The sequence below is a fragment of the Xenopus tropicalis genome, chromosome 3 (assembly GCF_000004195.4).
Source record: "Xenopus tropicalis strain Nigerian chromosome 3, UCB_Xtro_10.0, whole genome shotgun sequence".
Classification (NCBI taxonomy): domain Eukaryota; kingdom Metazoa; phylum Chordata; class Amphibia; order Anura; family Pipidae; genus Xenopus; species Xenopus tropicalis.
In genome coordinates, this window is record NC_030679.2 from 95,170,436 (window position 1) to 95,197,909 (window position 27,474).

Genomic DNA, 27,474 nt, shown 5'->3' on the forward strand with positions numbered 1-27,474 from the left:
ATAAAAGTCAAATTTCTTCTCTGACAATAGTCTAAGTTTGGAAAAAAAAAAGGGTCACCCCCTGGATAAATATATTCTGGGCACATGGTTGTGTATTGTCACAGTATTGTCAACGAAAGCTTCATGCCAGTGTTTTTACCAGAACTTATACCAATATACATTGGATTCCTTATTTTCTGGCATTTAAAGGAATACCATCAGTTCTCTCAATAGTGCCCTTAAGTCTCCCCATATTTCTCCCGTTCAGATGATCAGAAGCCTCATAGGAAAAAAAAAAATGCTGAGCTCTGTAAAGAAAGTTCACATTATGTCACGCTCCTGCACCAAGACCGGTGTACATGCACAGGGTGTAAGACTATGAGAAAGCTTCCTGCTGATTGGCTCAGATCACACATTCCTAAAGGGTGGGGAGGGAGTTCTTAGAATTCTTGAGGGAGGGAGGAGCAGGAGAGAGGAGAGAGCTGTATGTCTCTGGCACAGGAAAACAAAGACAACAAATCCTGTGTTTCTTTTGATAGAGGGCTCAGTGCAGTGTTTCTGTGGGTGCTTATGGCTGTATTTACATAGACCTTTCTGATAAAGCTTACTTAGTTTTTACCTTTCCTTCTCCTTTAAAATATGTGTTTATTTGGCAGTAGTAAAGACTCGGACTATCAAGCCATGTAAGAATAATTTAAAGTTAGTTAGATATTTTCGTTTCTGATACGAACGTGATTGCAGACATGAACATTTTTTTATAGGTATATAATGGGAAGAAAATACACATTGTATATATATCAATACGATGTTGATGTGGTTTATTATGATTTATAATAAAAATATCATTTGAAAAAAACTGCTCAGGCATTAATATAATCTTATATAAAAAATTGTCCAGAAATGCCATTATGTGATTTTATAATTAAAAAAAATACAGACATTTTTGCAATTTCATTGAATTTTCAAATAAAAATGATTTCATGTTTTTTTTTAATATTGTCCTCTAAGTATACTACACATGGGCTTTTCAGCTGCTCTTCCCGTTTTATTTTTAATGGTTTTTAAAGTGTGTGAGCTGCAGAACAAAAAAAAAAAACTTTATAAAACACAACATTAAAAAAATGAATTAAAAAGTATTTATTTTTACTACATGCACTTATTATACATGGTACTCTTGCTTCAAAATTGGTGTGAGCAGCATATTCAGTTTAAAGGCAAAGGAAAGTTATACAACCATTTTTACACCCTTGGATAGTCCGCTTCTCTCAGGCTGAAAAAAAATACCAGGCTGAAAGCGGGATAGGAGGGAGGAACCTAAGAAAGGAAGTAGACTGGCATCACCCAGCCCTCGAAGAGACAAGTTGGCAAGGGAGCAGAACTGAATGGCACATTGAGTTTTGCTTCCTGTCAGATGCTGCTACCTGTATTTTAAGAACTACCTTTCCAGGTCCTTAAAAATCCAATTAACAAATGGCAATCACTGAAGCTTGAATAGTTTACATTTTATTTTTATTCTTTATAAAGTATTACTAGTTTTACTCATAAATGTTTAGGCACTTGACCTCTCCCCTATGTAGTTTCAATGTTAGTGCCTGAGATATACATTTTTTTTTCAGCTGCTTGTCTCGTATTCATTTGTTACAGTGCATTTTCGGAACCCTCCTTTTTCCTTTCCAAGTACTCAGTATATTAAAGAAACAGAGGTCTAGTTTTGCTTTCAGCTGATAATGTATTGCAGAAGTCCTCTTCCTAAAAACAGAAAAACACTGCTACAACTTCAATTCATTCTGCTGAATTGCATTATAAATATGTATGTCCATTGGCTTGTATGTTTTTTTACTATCATCCAAGAAATACAAAGCATCTTTTATAGTCAGTGGGTTAAAACCATCCTTTACAAGAGCCACTTTGCGTTGCTTGAAAGTGCCTGTAATGTCCATTTCATCCTGCAACAGAAAAAACATTGAAAATGACTATTTTTTGCTATCATTTGAAAGCTTACATTTTTATAAATCAAAATTCGGCAGAAAATCAAAACTATTTGTTGGGGTTCCTGGGCCCCCGCACAGCTGCTGTTGGGTTCCCCGCATAACATCTAATGGCTGCTATAGCATTCTTACGCTGCTCAGTGCATAAACGACTTGCAACTAGCAACTGCAGTCTAAAGGCAAAGTTTGTGTTCTGACATACTGTCGGGCATAATAATTCAACTATTGCCAGCTTGGCCTGTGTATCTATAGAGTACTTGTCAATTTTTCTGTAAAGTTTTAATTAATAGACAGCAAGTGTCAAAACATCCATACTTTAGAAGAAAAAGCTGTGATGGTATTCCAAAAGCTTGAGTAAGGTCTGTACATATATAAATAAATCCTCACAAACACATTGAATTATGCAATATATTTGTTACAGTGACATAACCTGCATCAGCTTGGTGAAAGTCAGGGAAATGAAAGCATTCTTGCCTTGCTAAAGCTTGTGAATGGTGCTATTGTTTTAAAAATATATGTTGTACAGATACTGACTGTTATCGCCATGCTCCACACACCTAGATACCAAGGAACTCCAGGAAAAGTATCTCCAAAGCTGTTTTTTTTTTTTTTTTTTAAAAGATTGGGTGCTATCTTTCTATTCCCCCCCCCCCCTTCAATCCAACCCAGAACTGAAAGGAAGAGGAAGTGGTTGACTTCTCCTGACCAGGAAAGACACTTATACTGCAGGCAATAGATTTCCCACCTGAATTCTCACAAACCGAGGTCTGGCATAAGTAGGCAAAAGATCTGCAATTGTTGAATATAGTTTTCTCCCATCAAATTCTTTGCCTTCTTTTAGTTTTATAGAAACCATTCCAATTCTTCCTTCGTGATCTGAAAGTAATATTTCAATAATAATAATTTGAGGTTTGGGTATCAGCTATGTCTCAGTTTAATTTATGTAACTAATAGTCTATGATCAAAAACCAAAATCTCTGTAACATTTTGTGTTTGCTTTTTTTACTGTATATTCATATACTCAAGACAATGTTTCCATTACCTGCCCTTAATTTATGGATCAAATATTTGCATCAAAAAATCATATTCCCACCCACTTCTGTATGGACATTTAATATAACTCTAAGGAATTATATGATATTAAATGTATGCAGGTAATCGAATTCAGAAGCAACGTCTGTTATGCTCAAAGTTGGGGTATTTCTTAAAATACACTGCTTTTTGTCCATTCAGCTGGCAACCTTGTCAGCACGCTGGGCCACTCCAGCCTGAAACAATCATTGGTTTAGGGGCCCAATATCAGATCATACTGAAACCGGTCAGATAAGGACTGCACCAATGCAGTCCTCACCCAATGGGCTATTAAAACCCGACTAAAGGTGGCCATACACGCTAAGATCCGCTTGCTTGTGAGGTCGCCAAGTGAGCGGATGTTCTGATATCCCCACCTACGGGTGGGCAATATTGGGCTTATTGTCAGTACGTCGGGCAGACCTGTCGTTAGTCCCCATAGACGGGCCGATGAGCTGCCAAATTGGTCTAAGGGACAGACATCGGAAGCTAGAATTGGCATGTGTATGGCCACCTTAAGAGGTGGGACCCTATACATGGGCCAGATAGCTGCCAATTTGCTTTGGAGGGACTAAGTCGGCAACATTTATCTTGCTGTGTATGGCCATTGGCCAGCTTAAGAGCTTTATCAGAATATGAATCTGTGGTGTGTCCTCGTCTGCCAATAGACAATCTTCCTTAAATTCTGAAGTATCTACACTCTTGCTGAATAGAGGTCTTCATGCTTCAAATTGCTTATTATAAACTACTTTTGTGGCACTGTTAACCTCATTACCAATCACATACAAGGCACAGAAACACCATAAACATTTGCTTCTTCAATGAAATCTGCCATCCCGACGATATCTGCCACTTCTGTTGTAGCTACATTTTCCCCCTTCCAGCTGCAAAATAAATGGATACTTGTTTACAAATGATGGCTATACTGATGAAAGCTCACTAATGTAAATAATACAAATATTGCTTACAGTAGAATGAGAAGGGCATGCATGAATAAGAGATGTATTTAATAGTTTACTGCAGTACTGAAAAATAAATTGAGGACTGATTTACTCTGCCATTTTAGTTGTAACTTGTGTGTAATTTAGTGTTTGTAAATAAGACCCTTGATTTATTTTTTCTTTATGATGGAAAGGAACACCTGTACCAGGCTTTCAGCTACATATAAAATACTAAAAGCAGAAAAGGAAGACATTAATGCATTATTCTCCTAGTGCTGAAAACTCTTGGCCTGCTATATCGTAGCTTGGTGATAAAAATAGGAATATTAAAAAGTATATTTGTAGTTTTTTGTAAAAGGACATACCCAGCAATTATTACTCTGCCAATATATTTCTGCTCTTGGAACTTATCTTTATCAGCCACTGGCAACTTTGTAGTTGACAACAAGAGATCCTCTGCACTTACCCATTATCAATATATATATATAGGACATTAAGACATTCTGAGCATTAAACTACCAAGCAATGCCCGCCCCCTTTAATCACAACAGGTATTGTTTGTCCATATATTGCAATATACTTCAAGCTGGCCAACTACGTCAAAGTCATCCCTTCTGGCCAGTCCTACACTGACTACCCCAAAAAATAAGTTTTGCCTAATAAAAGAAAACTTAATTGTAAGCAACATTGCAATATACATTCATTACATATTTGTAATGATTTTTGAGTTATTTGTATATATAATTGCTATTAAAAGCAGCGTTTGCCTGTCCTTTCTATTCTCTGCCCTGGTGGCTCTGGTGTTTGAAACAATGTAACAAATGCCAGGAGATTTTACAGACCTGTTTTGCTGGAGGAGCCTGGCACTTGCAACACTGGAGTTCAGCAGATGCTGCTTTATTACAGCAATCACATTTACAAATAACTTTTAAAACACTAATAATTTTTAATGAATTGATATTGGAAAGTTGCTTAGTATTTTTGGGGTTGACGTGTCCTTTAAGAATTTTGCTGCTTCAATATACATTTAGCAAAGGGACTGAGTTTTACCTGCAACTTACTTGCTTTCAAGGTTAAAACCCCCCAAATGGTTGCCCTTTTATTGGCTCCACTGGGATCACCTGACTGCAGCTGGGAAGGGTGGGAGCTACAACAAGGAGCTGGCCACTGCTCCTATATAAACTATAGCAAACAACGGAAAGTTGTGCTCAACCACTAAATTTTAAACAATCAGGCGAGTAGCAATGAAGTTGTGACCACAAAATACATATAGACAACAACAAGAGATCCTCTGCATTACATTGTAGTTGCACTTTTATCACAGCCAGAAACAGGTTCATTATTATTAGCGGGTAGTGTGAGCTGAACAAGCAATAGCAGAGTTATGGCTTTAATACAACAGATTGTCTACATATTTACAGAAATAAAACCACTATATAACAATAAATCTTAAAAGCAGTTAATATTTTTATGAGTTTGGACTTAGTTCTTACCGGAATGTGTCTCCCACACGATCCTGAAAGTATATAAACCCTTCTTTGTCTGTCATTACTAAATCTCCAGTGTTAAAATACAGGTCTCCATTTTTGAAAACATTCTGGAGTTTCTTCTTCTCTGTTTGAGCCTTATCTCCAGCATAACCGGTAAATGGAGCCACTGTGTTTATTTTTGCAATTAGCAGGCCTGTCTCACCTGTGCCAAAAACGGGTTAAATAGGTCAGTGTGTGTAACTTGTTTTGTTAAATGTTATACAGGTATAGGACCCATTATCCAGAAGGCTCGGGACCATGGGTATTCCGGATAAGGGGTCTTTCCGTAATTTGGATCTCCATACCTTAAGTCTGCTAAAAAATCAATAAAACATTAATTAAACCCAATAGGATTGTTTTGCATCCAGTAAGGATTGATTATATCTTAGTTGGGATCAATTACAAGGTACTGTTTTATTATTACAGAGAAAAAGGAAATCGGTTTTAAAATTCTGAATTATTTGATTAAAATGGGGTCTATGGGAGACGGGCTTTCCGTAATTCGGAGCTTTCTGGATAATGGGTTTCCGGATAAGGGGTCCGATACCTGTACTCGTTTGGGACTTGTTATTCAGAATGCCTTAGGATTCTTTCTGTAATTTCAATCTCAATATTGTGTCTACTAAAAAAATAATCAATTAAACCCAATAAGATTGTTTTGACTCCAATAAATTAATTATATCTTAGTTGGGATCAAATACAAGCTACTGTTTTATTAGTACAGAGTAAAAGGATTCATTTTTTAAAATACTGATTACTTGATTAAAATAGAGCCCATTGGAGATGGCCTTCACGTAATGCAGAGCTTTCTGGATAATGGGTGTTAGGATAACTGATCCTCAACCTGTATGACTGTTCTGTGTTGTTATGATTTAAAAATCAATACAATTTAAATATGAGAACAAAATTATGAATTTACAATTAAAAAATGTTATACAACTGTACAGAAAATCAGTCATGCTGCACGAAAGGGGCACTAGATTTTCTTCTATGTATTTTGGCAAAAGTCAGAGATAAATTACTATTATTTTCCTGTTGCTTTTGTTGTCTACTGTCTACTATTTGTGTATCACAAAGTCATTAGAGAAGTTTAGCAAAAAAAAAAAAACCATTCTGGGCATTTCTATTTTGCTTATTTCAAGTACATGCAGATATACACGGAATACAGGGCCACTATAAGGTACAAGTGGGCCCAAGGCAAAGATTTAATTGGTGAACCCAATTGCCCAGTGTTCTATCAATAACCTTTTTGCTCATTGCTCAGCTATTTTTCTCTGCCACCTGTGGTCCACTCTGTGCACCATAGTAGAATTTTACTTTCACAAAGGGGTAGAAATTGATGGTGTATTTGCAAAAGTCCTGTCGGGGAGGCACACATATGTTGTCCCCATAAAAATTTTTGCCTGGTGGGGAAAACACTACCTGCCTAAGAAATTTGTTATAGAAAACCCTTAACCATTCTAATAAGGCAGGCAGCGAAGAAATAGACTGTTCTTAATGAAGATGATATGAGCTCATTTGTACTGACATTTCAGGCAGCGGCATCGCTCTGCTGACCTATTTGGCGATGGAGTGGGTCAAGGGGTTAGTGCTTTTATGCTCTCTGCACTGGAACAGCTGAATTTCGGTTTTAAAAGTCAGAAATTTCCATCTTTATATTACCAGGAGTAACTGATTACTCAATGCCACCTGAAGAAAGTTTTTCTCTTTGCCTTTTGGCAGAAGCGGCCCTGATGACAAAATGGTGAAGCCACAATAAAACATAAAAGAACTTTAAACTAACCATGTAGCAATGCCATAGAGCATTGCCCATACACGTAATTTTGGAGGAATTAGCTATGGTAGGCAAGTTTGCAGAGGATCAGGAGCGTACGAGACAGGGACACCACATGTGACATCACGTTTTTTCCTCAAAAACATAAGTTTATTTGGGGTAAATTCCTCCCAACATAAACAGAACAGTCAGTTCATAAACAGTTCATCAAATATGGTTATGATTTGTCCCTGCTTCAGGGCTCTCACTGGGTAACTCTCACACTGGAACTTTTTTCCGGGGGCTTCTCACCGTCCCCAATGACTTTCACACATCCACAGTGGCTCTCACACTCGTAAACACTCTCTGGGCTACTCACTCAGCCCTGTTGTCTCTCCCTTCCTGGGATACCAGCTCACCAGCTTCTGGCATACTTTGGCTTCTCACCAAGCCTCACTCAAACACATGGTCACGGCTCCCTCTGCTCCTTACAGTGGCAGGTGGCACCCCCAGCTCCTCTGGGAGTTCCTAACACAGGCAGGCAGCCTTCCTGCCCTGTGCCCCGCTCTGAGAGTGAAAACCTCTGAGTCCCCAACCTTAATCACCCATCACCTCTCACCAGTCACCCCTCTCTGTGTAATCCCACAGCTCTTTTATGTGCTGCTCGCTTGCAGCCTCGCCAAATCAAAATGCTAAACTGGAGTATGGAATGGAGGCCCTATCCTTTTAACCCTCCATTTACTCCAGGACTCACCTATTCGGCTTTTCCTAATCCGCTTGCATGAATACAGCATTAGCTGCTGCTAAACCAGGCATTTTCCCTGGTGCTACACGTATCCCACCATTAACAATGGTGGAAAATACACCAAACAGTGTTCTTACTGCTTGTATCTCTCACACTGCCCATAAATGTAATGCCATGCATCACACCAAAAAATCAATTATTAAAACAGCTAAGCAGCATATTCATAAAGGTGTGTATTTTATTTAATCAAGGATTAATACCTAAAAAAAATAAATAAATAAATGTAAAACAGAAAATATGCCTGAATAGGCAGAGTATTCAGGACAAATGACATTCTGTAAAGCAGGGCAGAGTTTATGTTACAGGTTCAACAAACAGACTGCATTAGGACAAGGTCGACCTCTAAATAGGCAAAGGTATTGGCATTAGTCAGGAGTCAAAATAAACATATTGCAGGCTGAGTGTGCTACAAATATCATCACAATGAGTCTGAGCCTGGCACATGTGTGATGGTGGCATCTCTGCATGGTAAAAGCAGTGACTTAAGCACCTGCACCATTAGTGCTGAAAAATAAAAAGTATTTAAGTAGGTTGACGCTACTCCTTGACTTATCCATTCCTTCATCACAGAGACGCTAAATATCAGCCAATCAAAAGACACCATCAGAGTATCCGTATACCTGTGCTTTCGTCTGAGAAAGAACATGGCTGAATTTTACATGGCAACTTAAGGAGACACCCCTGTCCTTTCCCAAGGATTCCTTCATCTAGTAAGCAACCTTGTCAAAGTGCCTGCCTATTCCACATGTCAAAATTTGTCAGAGAAAAATATTTGCCACATCCGATGACATTTTATGCAGAATGCTACACCCACTATCATCCTTTGTACAATTACAACACGAGAAGTGCCTATGGCATAAAGTGGTGGAAGGTGATGGATCTACACCAACATAAGAAAGTATGACTGTTTTAAAGTCTCACATAAGAACTATCCTGCTTGTGGTATTAAGAGAATATCTATCATGAATGGTTACCTTAAATCCTAATCAAGTAGTAGATCTGAAATATGGATTAATGCTACAGGTATTAACCTTTAATATAATAACTTACATGACAAGAACAAATAATACAGACAGATTTCATAAAGAGTAAAATATAGATAAATAAATAGTAAAACCCAGTAATATCAATGTATAATATCCTGTACAGACTGATTTATGGAGAGTGTCTGTAGTCTCTGTATATCTTGTAATCATGTTATCAAATGCTATTAAATCAGCTAGATCATTTCACTCCTACCTGTTTTTACACTGATACAATGCCCTGAAGCATCTCTGACTATTTCATCCTTTTCCACATCATATTTAACAAGTCCATATGGCCGCAAAAGCTGAAATAAAAATATTGATTCACACAAATGACATTTTGTGAATTTTACAGGTTTTTTTTCAATTTGAATAAACTGGAAAACTTACCAAACTAGAATATTTGCTTACTTATTAAAAAATTTGAATCTAAAAACCTTGATCAAGTAAAACCATGAAAAAACTCATATTCTACTCTACTTGATTATTTTCATGGGTCTACAAACTCTCAAAAAAATGTAAAAATGTTTTGCCTAGCACCACTCTCATTGATTTCTGTACGAACTCACAAGCTTTTAGCTGCTGAAAGAATGTTTTGCGCTAAATAAATATTTAACATTTCATTTTTTAGCCCTAATTTAAATTCATTGCTTTTAGCGTAAAAAAAAAAAAATCAACTCACAACATAGATTCAAATCCAGCATAAAAACTGGATAGATAGATAAACTTGTAATCTGTGGGGCAGGGTCCAAAGCTATAAAAAAATTAAGGTAGTTTGCACCAATTATTTGTACTTTGAACCCTGACACCACTTTGTAAATTTCCTTTCCTATTTTCAGTTTTTTGTGATTTAGTAAATAAGACAACTGCTGTGAAAATGTAATTTTGAACATGTTATAGGCAATTCTTCTTTGCTTATGTACTCTCTTTCAGTTATGTGATTGTATCACAGTCTCAGTACGGTTATGCATTCTTAAAATATAGTGAATAATGTACTCCCTATTGTAAAATATAAGGATATTATAAGCCACCAAGTAGTTTCATGACTATATAAAATCACAAGGCTGAAGGCAGAGCGCTTTTATAAAGGTCATGGAACTCCGCGGGACTCATATCCCTAAGCACCATGCAAATGCAGTTATACCTTACAAACAAATAGTAACAAATATTAAATTAATTCATGGGTAATTAGGAAAGATCAAGGAGTGTGATGCAGAACCTACCTTTTGTAGGAAGCTGGATCTACCCATCGCGCCTACTTTTCCAGTGTAGTTAAAAAAGACAGCATTACTTTCAGTTGCTGCATAAAATTCAAATATCTTGATGTTACCAAAGCGATGGACAAACTCCTTCCATACATCAGGTCTGATTCCGTTTCCCAAAGCAAGCCTTACTCTATGGTTCTTATCATTATCTTTCTGAAAGTAGAAGAAACAGTACAGGTAAAGCTATTGAAGTTTTCCCAAGGGTCCAAGTGACAGAGTGTTCTTTATAGATAAAAGTAACAGGGTAATCCTTTTGAAATTAAAAATGTATAAAATTATAAATGTGATACCTTTATTGGCTAACTAAGATAACCATAGCAAGTTCCTTTTTCAAGCTGATTACAATGAAGCTGTGGTGCTCTCATGTATATATACAACATTCAGCTCATAGATCAAATAACCAGAAAAAAGGAATATCCATCTGTGCGGAAGGTGTTAACAAAGTCATATAAGGGCTCTGGCACACGGGGAGATTAGTAGCCCACGACAAATCTCCCTTGCCACGGGCGACTAATCTCCCCGAACTACCATCCCACCGGCGAAAATGTAAGTCACCGGTGGGATGGCACACGCTGCGCAGGCGATTTCGCCAAATTGCCAAAAATGCCTCGCCAAAATCGCCTGCTCAGCATGCAAAAACCAACCGGGGACTTACATGTTCGCCGGTGGGATGGTAGTTCGGGGAGATTAGTCGCCCGTGGCAAGGGAGATTTGTCGTGGGCGACTAATCTCCCCGTGTGCCAGAGCCCTAAAAGGGGCCCTGCAAGGGACAAATAGATAAGGTAAAGGATAATGTGGATCAAAGTGGCTTGATATAAATTAGGGTAAATTACTGAAGTGTGAAGTAAATGGAATTCCATGTGATTAATTGGCCCAGTCTCTACAGATGTTTGTATTTCTGGCAGTTTTTAATCTACGTAATTTGCCATAAATCCAAGGCCCAGGTTCAGTCCCCTCTCCAGATTGTTGAGAGTTTCCAAAATTCTTAAAACATTTATGGAGTGGTGAGGACTGTTAAAATGGTATCCTACTGGTGTGTCCAGTTTTTTATTTGTTATATTGTTATAGTAAAGCGGTGGTGTGTATTTCTCTTTCTCAAGCTTTGACCAGTCTCTCCTATATACAGTCCTCCTGTTGGGCATCTAGTGCACTGTATTAAGTACACCACGGTCGAGGAAGAACAGTTGTACTGGCCACGGATGCTATATTCCTCTAATGTGTCTGGAATCTGTATTTTGTCTGAATTCAAGATGTGTGGACATTGTGTTTTTGCCACAGGGATTAGTTTCATTTTTGTTGGGTTGTATTAAGGCACTTCTTGTTATTAGTCTTTTTAGGTTTGGGGGCTGCCAGAATTGGTGGGTCTGGGAATATGCTTTGGAGCCTCTTATCCTTATGAAGTGTACACTGTAGAACCTTGGCTTTTTTTCCGAGGGTCTTTAGTTGGGGATTGTATGTGACCACTAGAGGAACCAGATTTATTTCTGTTTTTTGTTTGTATTATAGAAGTAGACTTCTGGGAATCCTGGTGGCTATATGGATGTATTGATTTACAATCCCTGGGTTGTAGCCCCTGTTAATGAAGTCTGCTTTGAGTGTTTTTAGGTGGTGATCCCTTTCAGTATATTCAGAACATACCTGATTATATTGTAGAGCCTGGCTGTAGATGATGGAATGTTTAGTGTGGTCAGGGTGAAAGCTATCATACATTAGATATGATGGTTTATCCGTTGGCTTTCGATATATGGTGGTTTGTATACTATTATCCCTGATGAATGGTTGTATCTATAAAGTGAATAGGGGGTAGTTCAGTTTTAAATTGATAGTTGGGTGAAAGTCATGAAATTGTTTGTGAAACTGAATGAGTTCTTGTTCAGTACTTGTCCAGATTATGAATATGTCATCTATGTAATGGAGGAACGTCAAAGGCTTGGTGTTACAGATGAAGAAAAAGTCCTCTTCTAGTTTAGCCATGAAAAGATTGGCATACTGGGGAGCAAAGCGTGTACCCACACTGGTTCCCATCTTTTGTAGATATATTTCTTGGCCGAATAAGTAGTTCTTTTCAAGGTAAATTCAATCAGTTGTATAACTGCATGAGATGGTACTGAACCATCTATGAGCTGAATGTTGTATATATATATATGAGAGCACCACAGCTTCATTTTAATCAGCTTGAAAAAGGAACTCAGTGTTCTGAAAGCTTGCCATGGTTATCTTAGTAAGCCAATAAAGGTATCACCTTTATACCACTTTATTTCACTTTTGTCAAAAGGGTTACGTAACCTGTAACATTTTGACTGGCTAGCACGGTACTTCAACTTTTCCTACATAAAAGTAAATGATGACTCTCATTTAAATGTCTCATATTTATATATGTATATATTAAATAAAGCAGTTCTATTGCACAGTAAAAGGAAAGCTCATCTTACAATTAACTCTCTTACATTGAAGTAGACAGTGATTTTGTACAGCCCATTTGCAGGTGGTCTTTTTCTATGCTTTGTAATTCTGTTTAATTATTTGCCTTTCTATTCTGTCTTTCTCTAACACAAAGTTGATCTGTTGTTGTGATCACCAACATCTGAGAATCAGATTCCAAAGTTAGACCATTCCATTCTGCACTGGCAGCTTTTGTAATCGTCACAGGACTGACCACCAAACCATGTATTTGGGTCTCTACTACAGCCCCCACACTGTGGCCCATGCACTTCCTGCTGCAAAGACTCTGTAAATAAAGAACTCCATGGGCCCCTCCAGCAATGCCAGTGTCCCTTCTGCTCCAGAAAAGGTAAGTATCCTTTATTTGCACACCCAGATTTACACACATAACTCACATTTGATAAAGTTTGCTTTTTTTAACACAGTCATACAACTTTTAGTGTACAAATGTGCATACCCAGTCACTCAGTTTTAATATAATCATAATATATAATATTATTATATCAATCAATTGATATATAATCAATAATCATGCTTTCAGGTCAGTTATCTTATTTCTTGATTTGTGGTTTGGTAGTTTGGTGTACTAAGACATATTTACCCGATTCTTCAGAACGTGATTTTTTCTGGGGTATTTTTACTGTTAGGGGATTTTGTTTTGTTGTGTTCTGTATCTTTTATATTTTTTCCTTCACGCTATTTTTTTTACATGCTTTCTAATCCTGGTTAAGAGATATTCTCTGACCAATTGGATTGATTCCCCATATGATAGATTTCACAGAGGAAATCAATCCCAGTTTTGTAATAAACAGATTTTGAGAAAAAAAAGCTTTGCAGTAGGTAGTGCTTTTTACTTTTTTATACAAACTGATAATTATAGGAAAGAATTAAAGTTGGTAGTTTAGAGCAAAAACATATATATATATACCCTTTTTGAATTCATCAGAATGTGTACTTTCCAAAAAAGTATGGTTTCTTGGGGTAAACCTACCATTTCTACCATTTCTGGAGCAGTGCTTTGGAAATCTGGTACTGCTGGGAGTATTTGACCTATACAAGCCAGAAATCTCTATAAAACTATAAATACTTTGTATTTGCATTTGCAGGAGTAATGTAACTTTATGCATACAATAAATTCTGTTTCTGAAGTATGTTTTTATATTATAGAAAATGTGATTTTTTAATATGATTAGACATCTATAAGTCTATATCTTATTATAGGAGTGAGATTCACAAAATATAGCATATATTTAAAGTCTGTCCTGACGCATAGTTTTCCTAGGAAGCATAGTTTCAAGGAAATGCCCCTATAGAGAAAAATCACAAAGTATTCAAAAACTGTCAATATAAACACTAGAAAAATGATTAAACAGCACCAGTTGCATATGGTATGTGGGAACCTAAACGCTAGGTAGATTACTTTTTAAATGGACAGCTGCAGAACATAGAATTAAATACACCCAAACGCAACGATGCATGAATATATGGATATTTGCAAAATGAGCTGTAGTTTGACTTATTACTGTAAGACAGTGTGCTTATACAGTACATGACACATAACTTAGATGTGTTACAACCACAAAACAGATATTTTTTTCCCAAGAGTTTTGCATCTAAGGTAGGATATTTTGCATAGCGATCCAGGTTTTGAAACAAAAGCTTCCAAACTGACTGCAAACTATACTAGCCCACTAACCATTAACAAATGTGATTCATGCACTGCTTTGATTGCTGTGTTTCTTCTTTAGAAAAGCGCAGCAAACAAAATGCCCCATGTTCCATTATCTTTAGTCCACAATGAAGCCAAATACTTTAGGGAAAACTGTGCATGCACTGAAGTACTCTCCCTGGCCCCTCTTTGTCAGGATTCCTCTGCACTGTGAGAAAAACTCAGGCAAATGGAGAAATGGGGATGAGCGATTGCATCGCTATGGTAACAGAATGCTATCTTTACTATTAGTGGTGCAGATGAAGGAGGATCAGTAAGAGTCAGTGCTGACATTTGGGAGTATCATGTGACCCAAATGTTATCACTCCATACAGAAGCACAGGCACTGGATTTCCCATGCGCATGTGCACATGTGTGTGGCCTAATAGGATTTTTATTAAAGGCTGATGCCACACGTGGCGTTTTTACGCAGTGTTTTTTCTCGGCCTAAAAACGCTGCACAAGCCACACATGGCGTTTTTCAGCCTAGTACTGGTGACGTAAGCAAATTCCGTTGCCATGGTGCTAATAGTGTGAAATAGCAAAAAACGCTGCGTATTTCCGCTAGGTCTGACAGCTGCCTTTGCGTATACATAGGAATAGCTTGCTTTGCAAGTACTGGTGTATTTCGGCCTACGCTTGAAAAATCCGTGCTAAGGCGTTTTATAGCGTATTTCCGCATTGTGTGGTTTGCTTCGCGTCTTTTCAAGCTATTTCTATGGATGATGATATCAGGCGTTTTTCAGCCGCTGAGAGAATTAGAAAATATGCAGCATAAAAACGCCACGTGTGGCATCAGCCTAAGAGAAGGAACGTAGCAATTATCTTGCTTGTTGGCAATCATTTTTCTATACAGTGTGAATTAAATACAAGTGGGAAGTCACTGACAGGCAGAGTTGTACACCTTGTACATGTACACCTAATGACCATTTTTTTAAGCTTAAAATGTTATTTGATTTTCATTCTCCTTTAAAAATGACATCACAAATATAACACACTACTATTATTATAAATGATTCTAGCTGCCATGTTCCCCAGAACAGAAACTAGTGGAGTGTCTATAGTCCTTAGATTGTAAGCTCTACGGGGCAGGGACCTCCTTCCTACTGTGTCTCATACCACATGGCACTTATATATATACATATATATATTTATTGTATTTATTTATTATATCACTTGTCCTCCCTGTGTGTAATTTTGTATTCTGTAAGACTGTACAGCGCTGCGTACCCTTGTGGCGCTTTATAAATAAAGTTATACATACATACATACATAGTCCTCAGAAAACGCTGTAATGTAAAATCATGCTATATATGTATATATCTAGGAGTATTTAAATATTTAGTTTCGTTTAGTGTCCCCCTTCTTTGCTTTTCTGGGGGTAGCACACATTTATGTATATTGCTTACTATACCTTAGGTGTGTTACACAGGTATCGAAATATCTCCCCAATATACTGAACAACAGTGACATTGTATTTCCTGCAGTCATCCCAGAACTGACTGGCTGAAAATTTACTCCTCAAAACACAGCATGCTCCTGTGAAAGACAGAATGAAATATGACTAGTGGATATCTAAACATCATGACTAACATTTCTGGAAATATTATAGTGTACAGTATAAATGCCATGTAGCATTTTAAACTGTTTAAATTCAGGCATATTAGCTATTATTTTATTAGTAAATTAATGTATTCTGTAGTTCTTTCATATGAGAAACTTGTTCACTTTATTTTGTGCACACTATGGGGCACATTTACAAAAGCACGAACGCTCCAAGCGTATTTTCGCCGATTTTTTCGGGCGTCCGCACGACTTTTTCGTTTACAATTGTTCAGTACGAAAATTTAGTGACTTTCGGATCGCCAATACGATATTATCGTGACTAATACGATTTTTTCGTAAGCATTTTCGTGATATTTGCGATCTTACGAAATTTTCGTTTCCAATACGATTTTTTCCCATTCGTGATTCGGATTCGTGGATTAGTAAATGTGCCCCTATGAGTAATTTGCATTGATTTTGTACTTGGCTTGAGACAGAAACTGATTGTGGGGGTGAACAGCTAGAAAAGACAGATGATGGCACAATGCATTTTATGGATCACCATTCACCTAATTATTGATGAGCAAATTTTTTCAGCAGGCATGAATTTGCAGCAAATTTCCAAATTTAGGAATTTGTTTTGCAAAATTTCTGTGTAAATTCGCCGTGAAAAAAAGTTGCGGTCGTGTCAAATTGGGTGTGGTCGCGGCAAAAATGGGCTTGGTGTCGCCCACGACAAAAAAAAAGAAAGCAAAAAAAAGAACGCAGGCGACAAAAAAAAGATGCAGGTGACAATAAAGTCACACGACAAATGCGTTTAGCGGATTTTCCGCTGTTTCGCAAATTTTCTTGTCATTTTGCGAATTTTATGGCAAAGCAAAACAGGACAGATTCACTCATCACTATTCCTAATAACCAAGCAACACCAAACTGCATAGAAGTCCTAAAATTAACAACAGAATAAAAATATTTATGGCTGACACTTCAACCCTAGCCAACATAAACAGACAATATGTGTTTTAAATGTTTTAAAAGCCCCCAAACAGTAAGTTAACTGTGTTCAGGTTTTTACTAAAGTTCCAAAATCACCTCAAAATGTACATTGTACAAGATCTTCTTCTAGATATTCTTGGGTACACTGACACACTTAAGAAATATTAAAAAATATGAATTTGTCACTTGTTGGGAAAATGGGGTTCCAAGAGTAATTTTACTACTCTCTATGCTCATTGCCCAGCCTCCTCCTGCTCCTGTTTGAGCAAAATAAATGAATGTCAGATAATGTCAACATTCTAACCATGTCATGATAATAATCAGTTCAAAGTTAAAAATGTAACAGGCTTGTACAAGGCAGAAATAAAGTTAACTCAAAAAAATAATTGGATCAAAGTAGAAAGAGCAGTATTTAATGGATATAAAAAAGATGGATATAAAAATATGACTACTAATAATGCAAAGGAGTAAAAAAACGCATTTTACAGTCTGTGACTTATAAAAAGGAACAATAATAAAAAGGCTGCAGATGCTATTATTAACATATATGTAAACCTTGTTTTAAAAGTCATAATATCATCATACAACTAACATGTCATCCAAACTGGCCTTTGGGCTACCACCTAGCCACTTCTTTATACCCTCTAATAGGACAAACCCATAGTTTGGGTACACTATAATTATGGCCTGAGATATAGTTATATAACCGTATGTATACACCAGCACCTTGCATATTGTGTTAAATTATTATTACTCTGTTAAAACTGCAATACATATGTGCATGTTTGATAATTTAGGCCAAGAGTGATTTGCATGCAAATACCTATGTTTTTTGTAGTGGGTGATTCACTAATTTCAAGGGTGTTTTACATACAACCTGTATTGCCTTGTCTTTTTTACATATATGATAAGTGTTACAAATTATCTTCCATTCATGACTGAAATGATTCAAAAGTTGTATAATTTGTAGTAGCCAGCTGCTCCATGGAAAAATCTCCAATGGGCCTAGTGTGAACAGTCTCTCCCCAGCCACTTCTCCTGGCTGTCAAATTGCTCACTGGCGCACACCACCCTTGTAGAAGAGAACAAAATGTAATAGGCAAAAGTGGCTGGTGAGAAGGACTTTGTCAGAAGAACTGAATGGAGGATTTGGTAAAGACCTCTATGGTTTGGTGTTTGTCAGAAAAACTGTGGTGAATATTGAAAATGTATGTTTTTCAGGTTAATCATTTTATATACATACTTTACGGGACTCAACCTCTCAACCTTCTTTAGACAAGGACGCTGGATCACAGCATACAGGTGCCATTGTGAGTGCAACAATGGTTAGTGAAGCAATGGTTCATGTTACAAAATAAATTGTTTTAGCTAGAAGTGTGAGTGCAAAGTTGCAAATTATATACATACCTGAACATACCTTATAACAGTTAAGTCATAACAGTTAAAGCATAACTACGTTTCAAAACAGCCATATCCCTCATATACATTATTATGGCATATTTTATTGCTATTTTTGGAATAATATTACCTTTTTGAATGCATCCCCGAACCCCAATCATCATCCCAGCACTGTGGTACAGAGGCAGAGGAATGTAAACCACATCTGTGGAAGTCACGCCAGCTAAAGTTGACAATGAAGAGCTCATTAAGAGCCGGCCATGATTTACTATAGCAGCCTTGGGAAGACCTATAAAAAAAATATTTATTTTTGATCACATAATGATCCAATATTGTGTATGAATGAAATAACTTTCATAAATCAGGCACTTTTGGCTATTTATCAAATGTACAAATATTTAATTATGTATTTGCACTGAGCAGTACAGTGTGAAAAGTCCACAAAGGCCCAGGTCTGGGTGAAAGTCCAGATAAAATGTGGTAGGTTTTCCCAAGTGTGTATAAACACACAATTATAATGTATAAAATGTAAAGGGAATATTATAAAATGTATAAACACACAATTATAATGTATAAAATGTATAAGCTATATTATTAAATGTATAAACACACACTTATAATGTATCAAATGTATAAGGTATATTATAAAATGTATAAACACACAATTATAATGTATAAAATGTATAAGGTATATTGTAAAATGTATAAACACACACTTATAATGTATAAAATGTATAAGGTATATTATAAAATGTATAAACACACACTTATAATGTATAAAATGTATAAGGTATATTATAAAGTGTATAAACACACAATTATAATGTATAAAATGTATAAGGTATATAATAAAATGTATAAACACACAATTGGGTTTCTATTTAAATCATACATATTATATATCTAATTTTATATAGAAAGTTTAAGGTGAGATTTGGAGGCATGAATAATAGGTGAAACCTTGTCACAAAAGAAAGTGACCTAGAACAGCATATGGTAATTGCACAAGTGGTGATTCTAAGCATTTTGTCCCCGTGTCAATTTGTAGCTGTGTTGCTGAGACACAAAATTTCCCATCATTCACTTGCAGGTAGGGGTGCACTCGCTTGTTAGGTGATTGTTGCTAGGAAATGTGTTAGCCAGTGGTAACACAACAGGGGAATTTAAAGAAAAGAATTTAAAAAAATAGAAATAATACTAAAGAAGCGACATGGCTCATGTTAGACCTTGATTTAACCTTTATTAAGCTCCTATGGAACATTAGGGCACATTCATTTACCTTTATGCAGTGAGCAAAGTACAATTTTGAGTGCAATCACCATGTTGTTTTCTGCAATACATTGCTTTTTCTCAAAATTCTGGCATCATTGCAGACACAAAATGGGCAATTTTCTTGGCACAGTTGTACTGCGCCTACTGCAGTTACACCTGATTCATCAAACTCTGCATGTACTTTGTCCCAAATTGGGTGTAGTTGGGCAGAATATTTTCATCAGCCTGGTGTCATTTCTGATGTTGGGTGTGCAAGTAACATGTGTGCCCTATTCTTTCGGCCCAAGTATGCTGCACCTATTGACGCAGGGTACTGAGGGAACCCTGGAGCTGCCATCTGGTCCCGAGGTGGCAGTAGCTCCAAGATTCTCATGTGTCAATAGGTTCAGCAGTGGCCCATTTGGAACGGAAGGCAAAAAGGTCTGAGTGGTGCCAAGCGCAACTATAGGGAAGTACAAATAGTGGATTTTAATATTAGTAGCTTTAATGAAAGTGGTTTTATGTACAACTGACTGCAGGGAAAAGCGCAGTTGTCCACTGCCCTTGTGGATGTAAAAGAGTCCTGATGAATCCCTGTAATGTAAGCAAATTATAAGGGATTGCTAGCATTCATTTTAAGACACCTAAGTTTCCATTTGCTAAAGTGTCTACAGCTCATCATGCATTAATAAGAGGAATTTGTCATATTACTCACTTTTACTAAAGTGCTTAATTTGTCACGCAGCACTTAGTGTTATTTATGGGAAAGCAGTAGCTATCATCTGCATTCATCAAGCACACAAATTACATACAAATACTGACTGATGCAGGAAGACATAAAGAGGGCCCTGTACATTAGAGATTACAATCTTACTTAATATTATTATCAGTTAATCTTCTACTAATGTATTCATTGTATCAATGTATGATTCATATGTATCCTTCTTACCCAATTAGTATTACCAACAACATATGTTAAAAACTAAGGTCAAATCCGCCCTATTAACAATTTTCTGGAGTTTTTTTCCCATAATACCCTTCTTGGGGGGTTCACAAAGGTGATATGAAGTAACAATTGAGTTTTTATGCATTTTTGTGTTAGGTTTACCTTCTGGCCAGCAGTTTTATGGAATACCATATAAGAATAAAACAAATCTGTCAGTTACTGTTACTACAATTGGAATTGTATTTCTTAGAGTCAGATGATTTTCTTGGATAAACAAATATTTTATCTTAACTTTTAACATTAATGAATTGTAATTTCAAACTAACTCTGCTCATATGAATTACCCTCTTCAGGTTAGCGAAAATTTTGAGGACAGTTTTGGCTCTACCATTTAGTAAACCTTGTGAAAACTTAAGCTTATAATGTATATATAGCATAATAGATGAAAACATATCTGTGCATTAGAAAACTTGCAATTAGCATATCATAATATCATATCATAATTTAGTAAACCAGCTCTGGCATTATTATTATTATTGGCTTTAATTTTGACTTAATACATTGTGGCACTTTGTCTCCCTTTGCTAACAACTTGTTTTCCATATGGATGTAGCCTTTGCTTTTGCTTATATCAGTTACTAATTACATGCTTGTAAAATGCTCTGCTGTGATGCTTGTCAAGTCAAAGTCTATTGTTTTTATCAGATATTTAAGCACTCTATATAGAGGATGTCTGGGGGTTTTAAACATGGTCTGTGAGGTTACTTATTTATTTTAACTATATGATGTGTTATTGTATTAATGTGTATGCAAACACTGAGGAGTAATGTAGCTGATGATGTTTACATTGCTGTATAGGGTTGCACCGGAACCTGCTGGGTCTCTTAAGATAACTGTTTCCAAAACTTTAAATAACTGCATTAACTAAATACTTAAGAGCTTATTTAAAGGGGGATCTAAACTAACAAAAATACACTGATGTAAAGATATTAACAGTTTTTATATGAGGTTATCAAGCCGAATAAAGGAGGCGTACACCACTGATGGCATCATGTACACCGCCAACAGGCAGCGTCATGATGACATTTTGGGTGGCGTGATGATGTTGGGTGCAGGGTTATTGCATCCACTAGCAGTTATATTGTAATGTCACCCACTGTGACCTACAGCACTTATATTTGCCTATTTGTGTCTGTAAGTTACCCTCCCATATAGATTGTAAGCTCTACGGGGCAGGGACCTCCATCCTCTTGTGTTTTTATCGCAACTGTATCTTTTATTTATTTGTCTTTATTGTAATACGTTGTATTCATCATCTTAATAACCCCCTGTTTGTATTAATGTATTCTACTGTACAGCGCTGCGTACATAAGTAGCACTTTATAAATAAAGTTATACATACATACATACATACATACATACACACACTGGGCATGATTCAGAGGATATCTGTCTTGTTTTCAAAATAGTGAAAACTGAGCAGAAGGTTTTAACCCAGACAGTCCCTTGAAAAACTGGGCTGTCCAGGTCAAAACTGGACAGGTGACAACCCTATTTATACTGTTAGGCTCAGGAGCTTTCTTTGAAGGCCAAGAGTGTCAGTGATCCTATCTGTCTGTCTAACTGACTCTAACATAACTGATATGCCCTTTTTGCATTCAGTTAACCCTAGGGTTGCTGATTGTCAGTTGAGCCAAAAGCTTGGTATTAAGCTTGCCATACATGTTTAGATTTTAGTTGTCTCACAGCAAACTTTCGAATATCAATCATACATTTTAATGCAAAAATCTAAAATTAACATTCAGATTGAAATTGTAGCCTTAAAGTCTTAAAAATCACAAATTTGACAATGTCTTGGCCGTTAATAATCGCCAGTCAACAATGGTACAAAAGTTATGTCCCGGAAATACATTGTAGGTCACCCATGGATATCGTCAGATAGGCAATCTATGCGCAGATATTATTGTTATCAGATAACGGAGATAAACGACCAATTGCCATGGTACGAAAACTGGCAGGATGATAAGTTCAGCCCATACATGGTCTGAAAATCGAATATGTGTGGGTATTGCCAGCTTTACAGATCTAAACTGCAAATATCTCAGAAACTGCTTAAAATAGAAAATGAATGCAAATGGCCAAAGTGCTCAGGAAACAACCCACAGAGTCATTTTACTTCAGTTAATCTTTAGGCTTAGATTCCCTTTAAAAGCAGAAGTATAGAGATGTCCACTAACCCCATGTGATCAGGGTCCTGAATTTTTTAACCTAATACATCTACATGCTAAATGCTAGCACAAAATAATGTCTTCAAAATTCCCAGAGTGGATCTTTATTACCTACAGTAAAGAATAAAGTACAAGAGAAAAGGAAATGGCAATTATCTGCCAACAACATCAGTGTTTCACTAGAGCTCAATGGAAGAAAATACGATTTGGTTGGAAATGTAAAACAAGTTGGCATAATATTTTATTAGTATTGTGGGCAGTTTACCTCACATTCTGATGGTTGTTGCCCCTGTACCACATGCAAATAGAGGGAATGGCACAGTCTCTTGTTTATAGGATGGCATTCTCAACATGGTACTGGAAGTATAGTCGTGGTGTTTCCTGTGTGCAGTACCTCTGGTTGTGTGCCACAAACTGTAGATTGCTAAAAAATAAGTAAGAAATAGTTTACCTGTAGTTCCAGAAGTGTAAATATACAGAGCTGTGGATTTTGCGTTGACCTCTGATCTGTATGACTTAGGAACAGGGTTGTCAGAAGCAGCTTCCACTTTGTCAAGCAGGCTGTCCACCCCATCTGTAGCAGATTCTCTGCTTAGGTAGAATATCTGGACATTTTGTTCTTTTAAGGTAGGCAGCACTTCCTCCACTGCATTCCTTAGTTCTAATCAAACAGAATATACCGTGTTAATAGTGGAAGGTGACTAAACACCTGTATGACCACTCATACCATATGTGTCCATTCTACCATGCAGAATCAGTGTTTGGTTGTAGTACTAATGTAATATAAAAGCTTTAGCTGCTATTGCACATTCTGCTCACCACAAAGAATCTTATAAACAGTGTTTGTTCTTTGTATATTTATCCTTTGTGTGTGGATATAGAAAGTTGTACTCATAACCCTGACATCTGCTCTATTTATTATCAGTGCCATTGTAACAGAGGGAACGCCAGAAGATAGCTGCTTATCTGTAGCACTGCCTAAGTTTTTATGCACACTTCAGCATTTTCATACTTCCCAATGTATCATTTTGGCTTATTTTATAGAACAATATTTACTAGGACAAAGTTCATGATCTTACCTAGACCATGCCAAGCCCCTCTCCCCCCCTAAAATATATATTTGGGAAGGGCTCGCATGTAATTCATGCACTACCTGCCTACCTTCTGGCTAAACTACAGTACATACCTACAGTACATTACTCTCATATGCCCTAGTTATTTTGTTAAGGTTGTACCATTTAAAATCAAGACAAAATATTAATAATAATCATTAGTACTGAATTTCTGCATGTATCTAGAGGGAAATTGAAAATAAGGGCGTTGAATTACAAGACATCTTACTGACATTGAGGCACAGTATTATACATTATGTTGTCTGACAGCTAAATCATAAGAATTACTGTTTGTGATTTTTTTGGGAAAAAAACAATTTACCTGGAGCAGCAATTAGCACTTTTGCTCCACTGGATCGGAAGCAATGAAGAAAAGATTTCAAGCGAATGTTATAGTTCAAGCAAGCCATTGAGCATCCCAGTTTGCATAAACCTATCCAGATCCAGATGTATGCAGGCTCATTACCAAGGAAAAGTGCAACACAATCTCCCTGCTTTACCTTGGCATGTTTGTTCAGTGCCCAGGCTATCTGATTGCTTTTAAGATCCACCTCCTTGAAGGTATATGCCTGATCTTGAAAAAGAATAAAGTTTTTATCAGGTCTAATGGATACTTGGTGAAGAAATATGTCCAGCACGGTACGGGAGTTTTTTATGCAGCGTTCTACAAATCGAACATAGCGGAAGACTTGGAAAGCGAAACGAAGATCCTGCCACAAGTAGGGCAAGAATATACGTCTTAGCAGCAAAAGAATGGGAAGCCCCAGAAAAAATGTCTGCAGAACAGACATCTCTCTTATACAAGCAGAAACACAGGGAAAGAGACTGAACCAAATAAACAGCAGGGCATAGGCTGTGAAAGAATAAATATGCTACATAGGAATGCTGGATTGTACTCTGAACCTTTAAGATTGCACATGACTGTAAAGATCTGATAGTCTCAGTTTAACCTTTTCTGCACCTTTAGTCACTGGGGAGGCAAAGACTTTTCAAACCCCTCCCCCCAAGAGTACCCAAATACAAAAGTCTAATTTATGGTAGCCAATTTAAATGCAAAGCAATAGTATAAAACAGAGCATACACTGATACCATTCACAATGGTACTTGCTCCCATCTGTGTTACTAACAACTTGATGCAGCCTAAAATGCACAAGTACATGTATTGACACACGGGAACCCTGGGATTACGATCAGCTACAACATGGCTGTACCAGATTTCCACTAGTGGGTTGAATCAATAGGCACTACTTAGTTGAGACAAGGGGATTTATAATACCAAGGATAATGTGATGCTATAGATAGCATGCCAATCCTATTTTTATATATATATATAAAAATTTACAATAAATTTTTTCACCATTTACTAAGTCCTTGTGTGTGCGGCTCTCTGTCCTTATATACAGTGGCTTGCAAAAGTATTCGGCCCCCTTGAACTTTTCCATTTTATTGGAATTCCACGTGAAAGACCAATACAAAGTGGTGTACACGTGAGAAGTGGAACGAAAATCATACATGATTCCAAACATTTTTTACAAATAAATAACTGAAGAGTGGGGTGTGCGTAATTATTCAGCCCCCTGAGTCAATACTTTGTAGAACCACCTTTTGCTGCAATTACAGCTGCCAGTCTTTTAGGGTATGTCTCTACCAGCTTTGCACATCTAGAGACTGAAATCCTTGCCCATTCTTCTTTGCAAAACAGCTCCAGCTCAGTCAGATTAGATGGACAGCGTTTGTGAACAGCAGTTTTTAGCTTTTGCCACAGATTCTCGATTGGATTTAGATCTGGACTTTGACTGGGCCATTCTAACACATGGATATGTTTTGTTTTAAACCATTCCATTGTTGCTTTGGCTTTATGTTTAGGGTCGTTGTCCTGCCGGAAGGTGAACCTCCGCCCCAGTCTCAAGTCTTTTGCAGACTCCAAGAGGTTTTCTTCCAAGATTGCCCTGTATTTGGCTCCATCCTTCTTCCCATCAACTCTGACCAGCTTCCCTGTCCCTACTGAAGAGAAGCACCCCCAGAGCATGATGCTGCCACCACCATATTTGACAGTGGGGATGGTGTGTTCAGAGTGATGTGCAGTGTTAGTTTTCCGCCACACAAAGCGTTTTGCATTTTGGCCAAAAAGTTCCATTTTGGTCTCATCTGACCAGAGCACCTTCTTCCACATGTTTGCTGTGTCCCCCACATGGCTTGTGGCAAACTGCAAACGGGACTTCTTATGGTTTTCTGTTAACAATGGCTTTCTTCTTGCCACTCTTTCATAAAGGCCAACTTTGTGCAGTGCACTACTAATAGTTGTCCTATGGACAGATTCCCCCACCTGAGCTGTAGATCTCTGCAGCTCGTCCAGAGTCACCATGGGCCTCTTGGCTGCATTTCTGATCAGCGCTCTCCTTGTTCGGCCTGTGAGTTTAGGTGGACGGCCTTGTCTTGGTAGGTTTACAGTTTCGCCATACTCCTTCCATTTCTGAATGATCGCTTGAACAGTGCTCCGTGGGATGTTCAAGGCTTTGGAAATATTTTTGTAGCCTAAGCCTGCTTTAAATTTCTCAATAACTTTATCCCTGACCTGTCTGGTGTGTTCTTTGGACTTCATGGTGTTGTTGCTCCCAATATTCTCTTAGACAACCTCTGAGGCCGTCACAGAGCAGCTGTATTTGTACTGACATTAGATTACACACAGGTGCACTCTATTTAGTCATTAGCACTCATCAGGCAATGTCTATGGGCAACTGACTGCACTCAGACCAAAGGGGGCTGAATAATTACGCACACCCCACTTTGTAGTAAAATTGTAAAAAATGTTTGGAATCATGTATGATTTTCATTCCACTTCTCACGTGTACACCACTTTGTATTGGTTTTTCACGTGGAATTCCAATAAAATTGATTCATGTTTATGGCTGTAATGTATACTTTTGCAAGCCACTGTATATATATATTTTTCACTTCTGTATAGTTGCACTCTGCACCACTTAGTCCTTCGTGCCTCCCATACAGAATCCTATTGACGCAGGGGAACCCTGAAAATACCGCCAACTCTGGACCAGGTGGTAGCTCCAGGGAACCAATAGGCACAGTGCACTTGCATCTAAAGAATACAACGCATGTGTCACTCTTGTGCTGAACACTGGAAATCAGGCTCAAAAAACTTGTGTTAGGCACAAACAACTTGTATAAGATATCCCCCTGGGACTGCTCACTGCACTTGCAGACGTAAATGACTAGTGATGACCAAATCTGTCCCATTTGGCTTCAACGAAAAATGTGCAGATCTTTTAAAAGATTTGCAAAACTGCGAAAATGTTGCACGTCCAAAAAAATCTATGCCCGTTTCATGTAAAACCACGGAAATTTGCTGCAAATCCATGCCTGCTGAAAAATTTAGTCCATCACTATAAATGACCCTTTATATCTAGAAAACTGCGGGTCACAAGCTTTCCAAATAATATATAACCAGTATCTAATTGGTACTGTAATCAATTTAGA

The 27,474-nt window shown here is 37.3% G+C and overlaps 1 protein-coding gene across 1 annotated transcript; it reads right to left on the reverse strand.

Moving 5' to 3' along the window:
• Positions 1 to 1,092: 1,092 nt before the first annotated feature.
• On the reverse strand, positions 1,093 to 24,928 carry slc27a3 (solute carrier family 27 member 3). Its single transcript, XM_002938870.5, has 10 exons — positions 24,302 to 24,928; positions 23,319 to 23,528; positions 18,573 to 18,731; positions 15,921 to 16,045; positions 10,315 to 10,509; positions 9,306 to 9,396; positions 5,473 to 5,671; positions 3,825 to 3,922; positions 2,713 to 2,843; positions 1,093 to 1,925 (listed from the first exon to the last, which is right to left on the reverse strand). The coding sequence occupies exons 1-10, from the start codon at positions 24,768 to 24,770 to the stop codon at positions 1,749 to 1,751; spliced, it is 1,854 nt and encodes a 617-aa protein (XP_002938916.1). The 5' UTR covers positions 24,771 to 24,928; the 3' UTR covers positions 1,093 to 1,748.
• Between the last annotated feature and the right edge of the window lie 2,546 nt (positions 24,929 to 27,474).

Coding starts and splice junctions, on each gene's coding strand:
- slc27a3 (XM_002938870.5), bottom strand. CDS start 24,770: ATGTCTGTTCTGCAGACATTTTTTCTGGGGCTTCCCATTCTTTTGCTG. Junction 18,732..23,318: donor TTACACTTCTGGAACTACAG/GTAAACTATTTC, acceptor TTTTTTTTATAG/GTCTTCCCAAGGCTGCTATA. Junction 2,844..3,824: donor TTATGGTGTTTCTGTGCCTT/GTATGTGATTGG, acceptor TATTACTTTCAG/ATCACGAAGGAAGAATTGGA.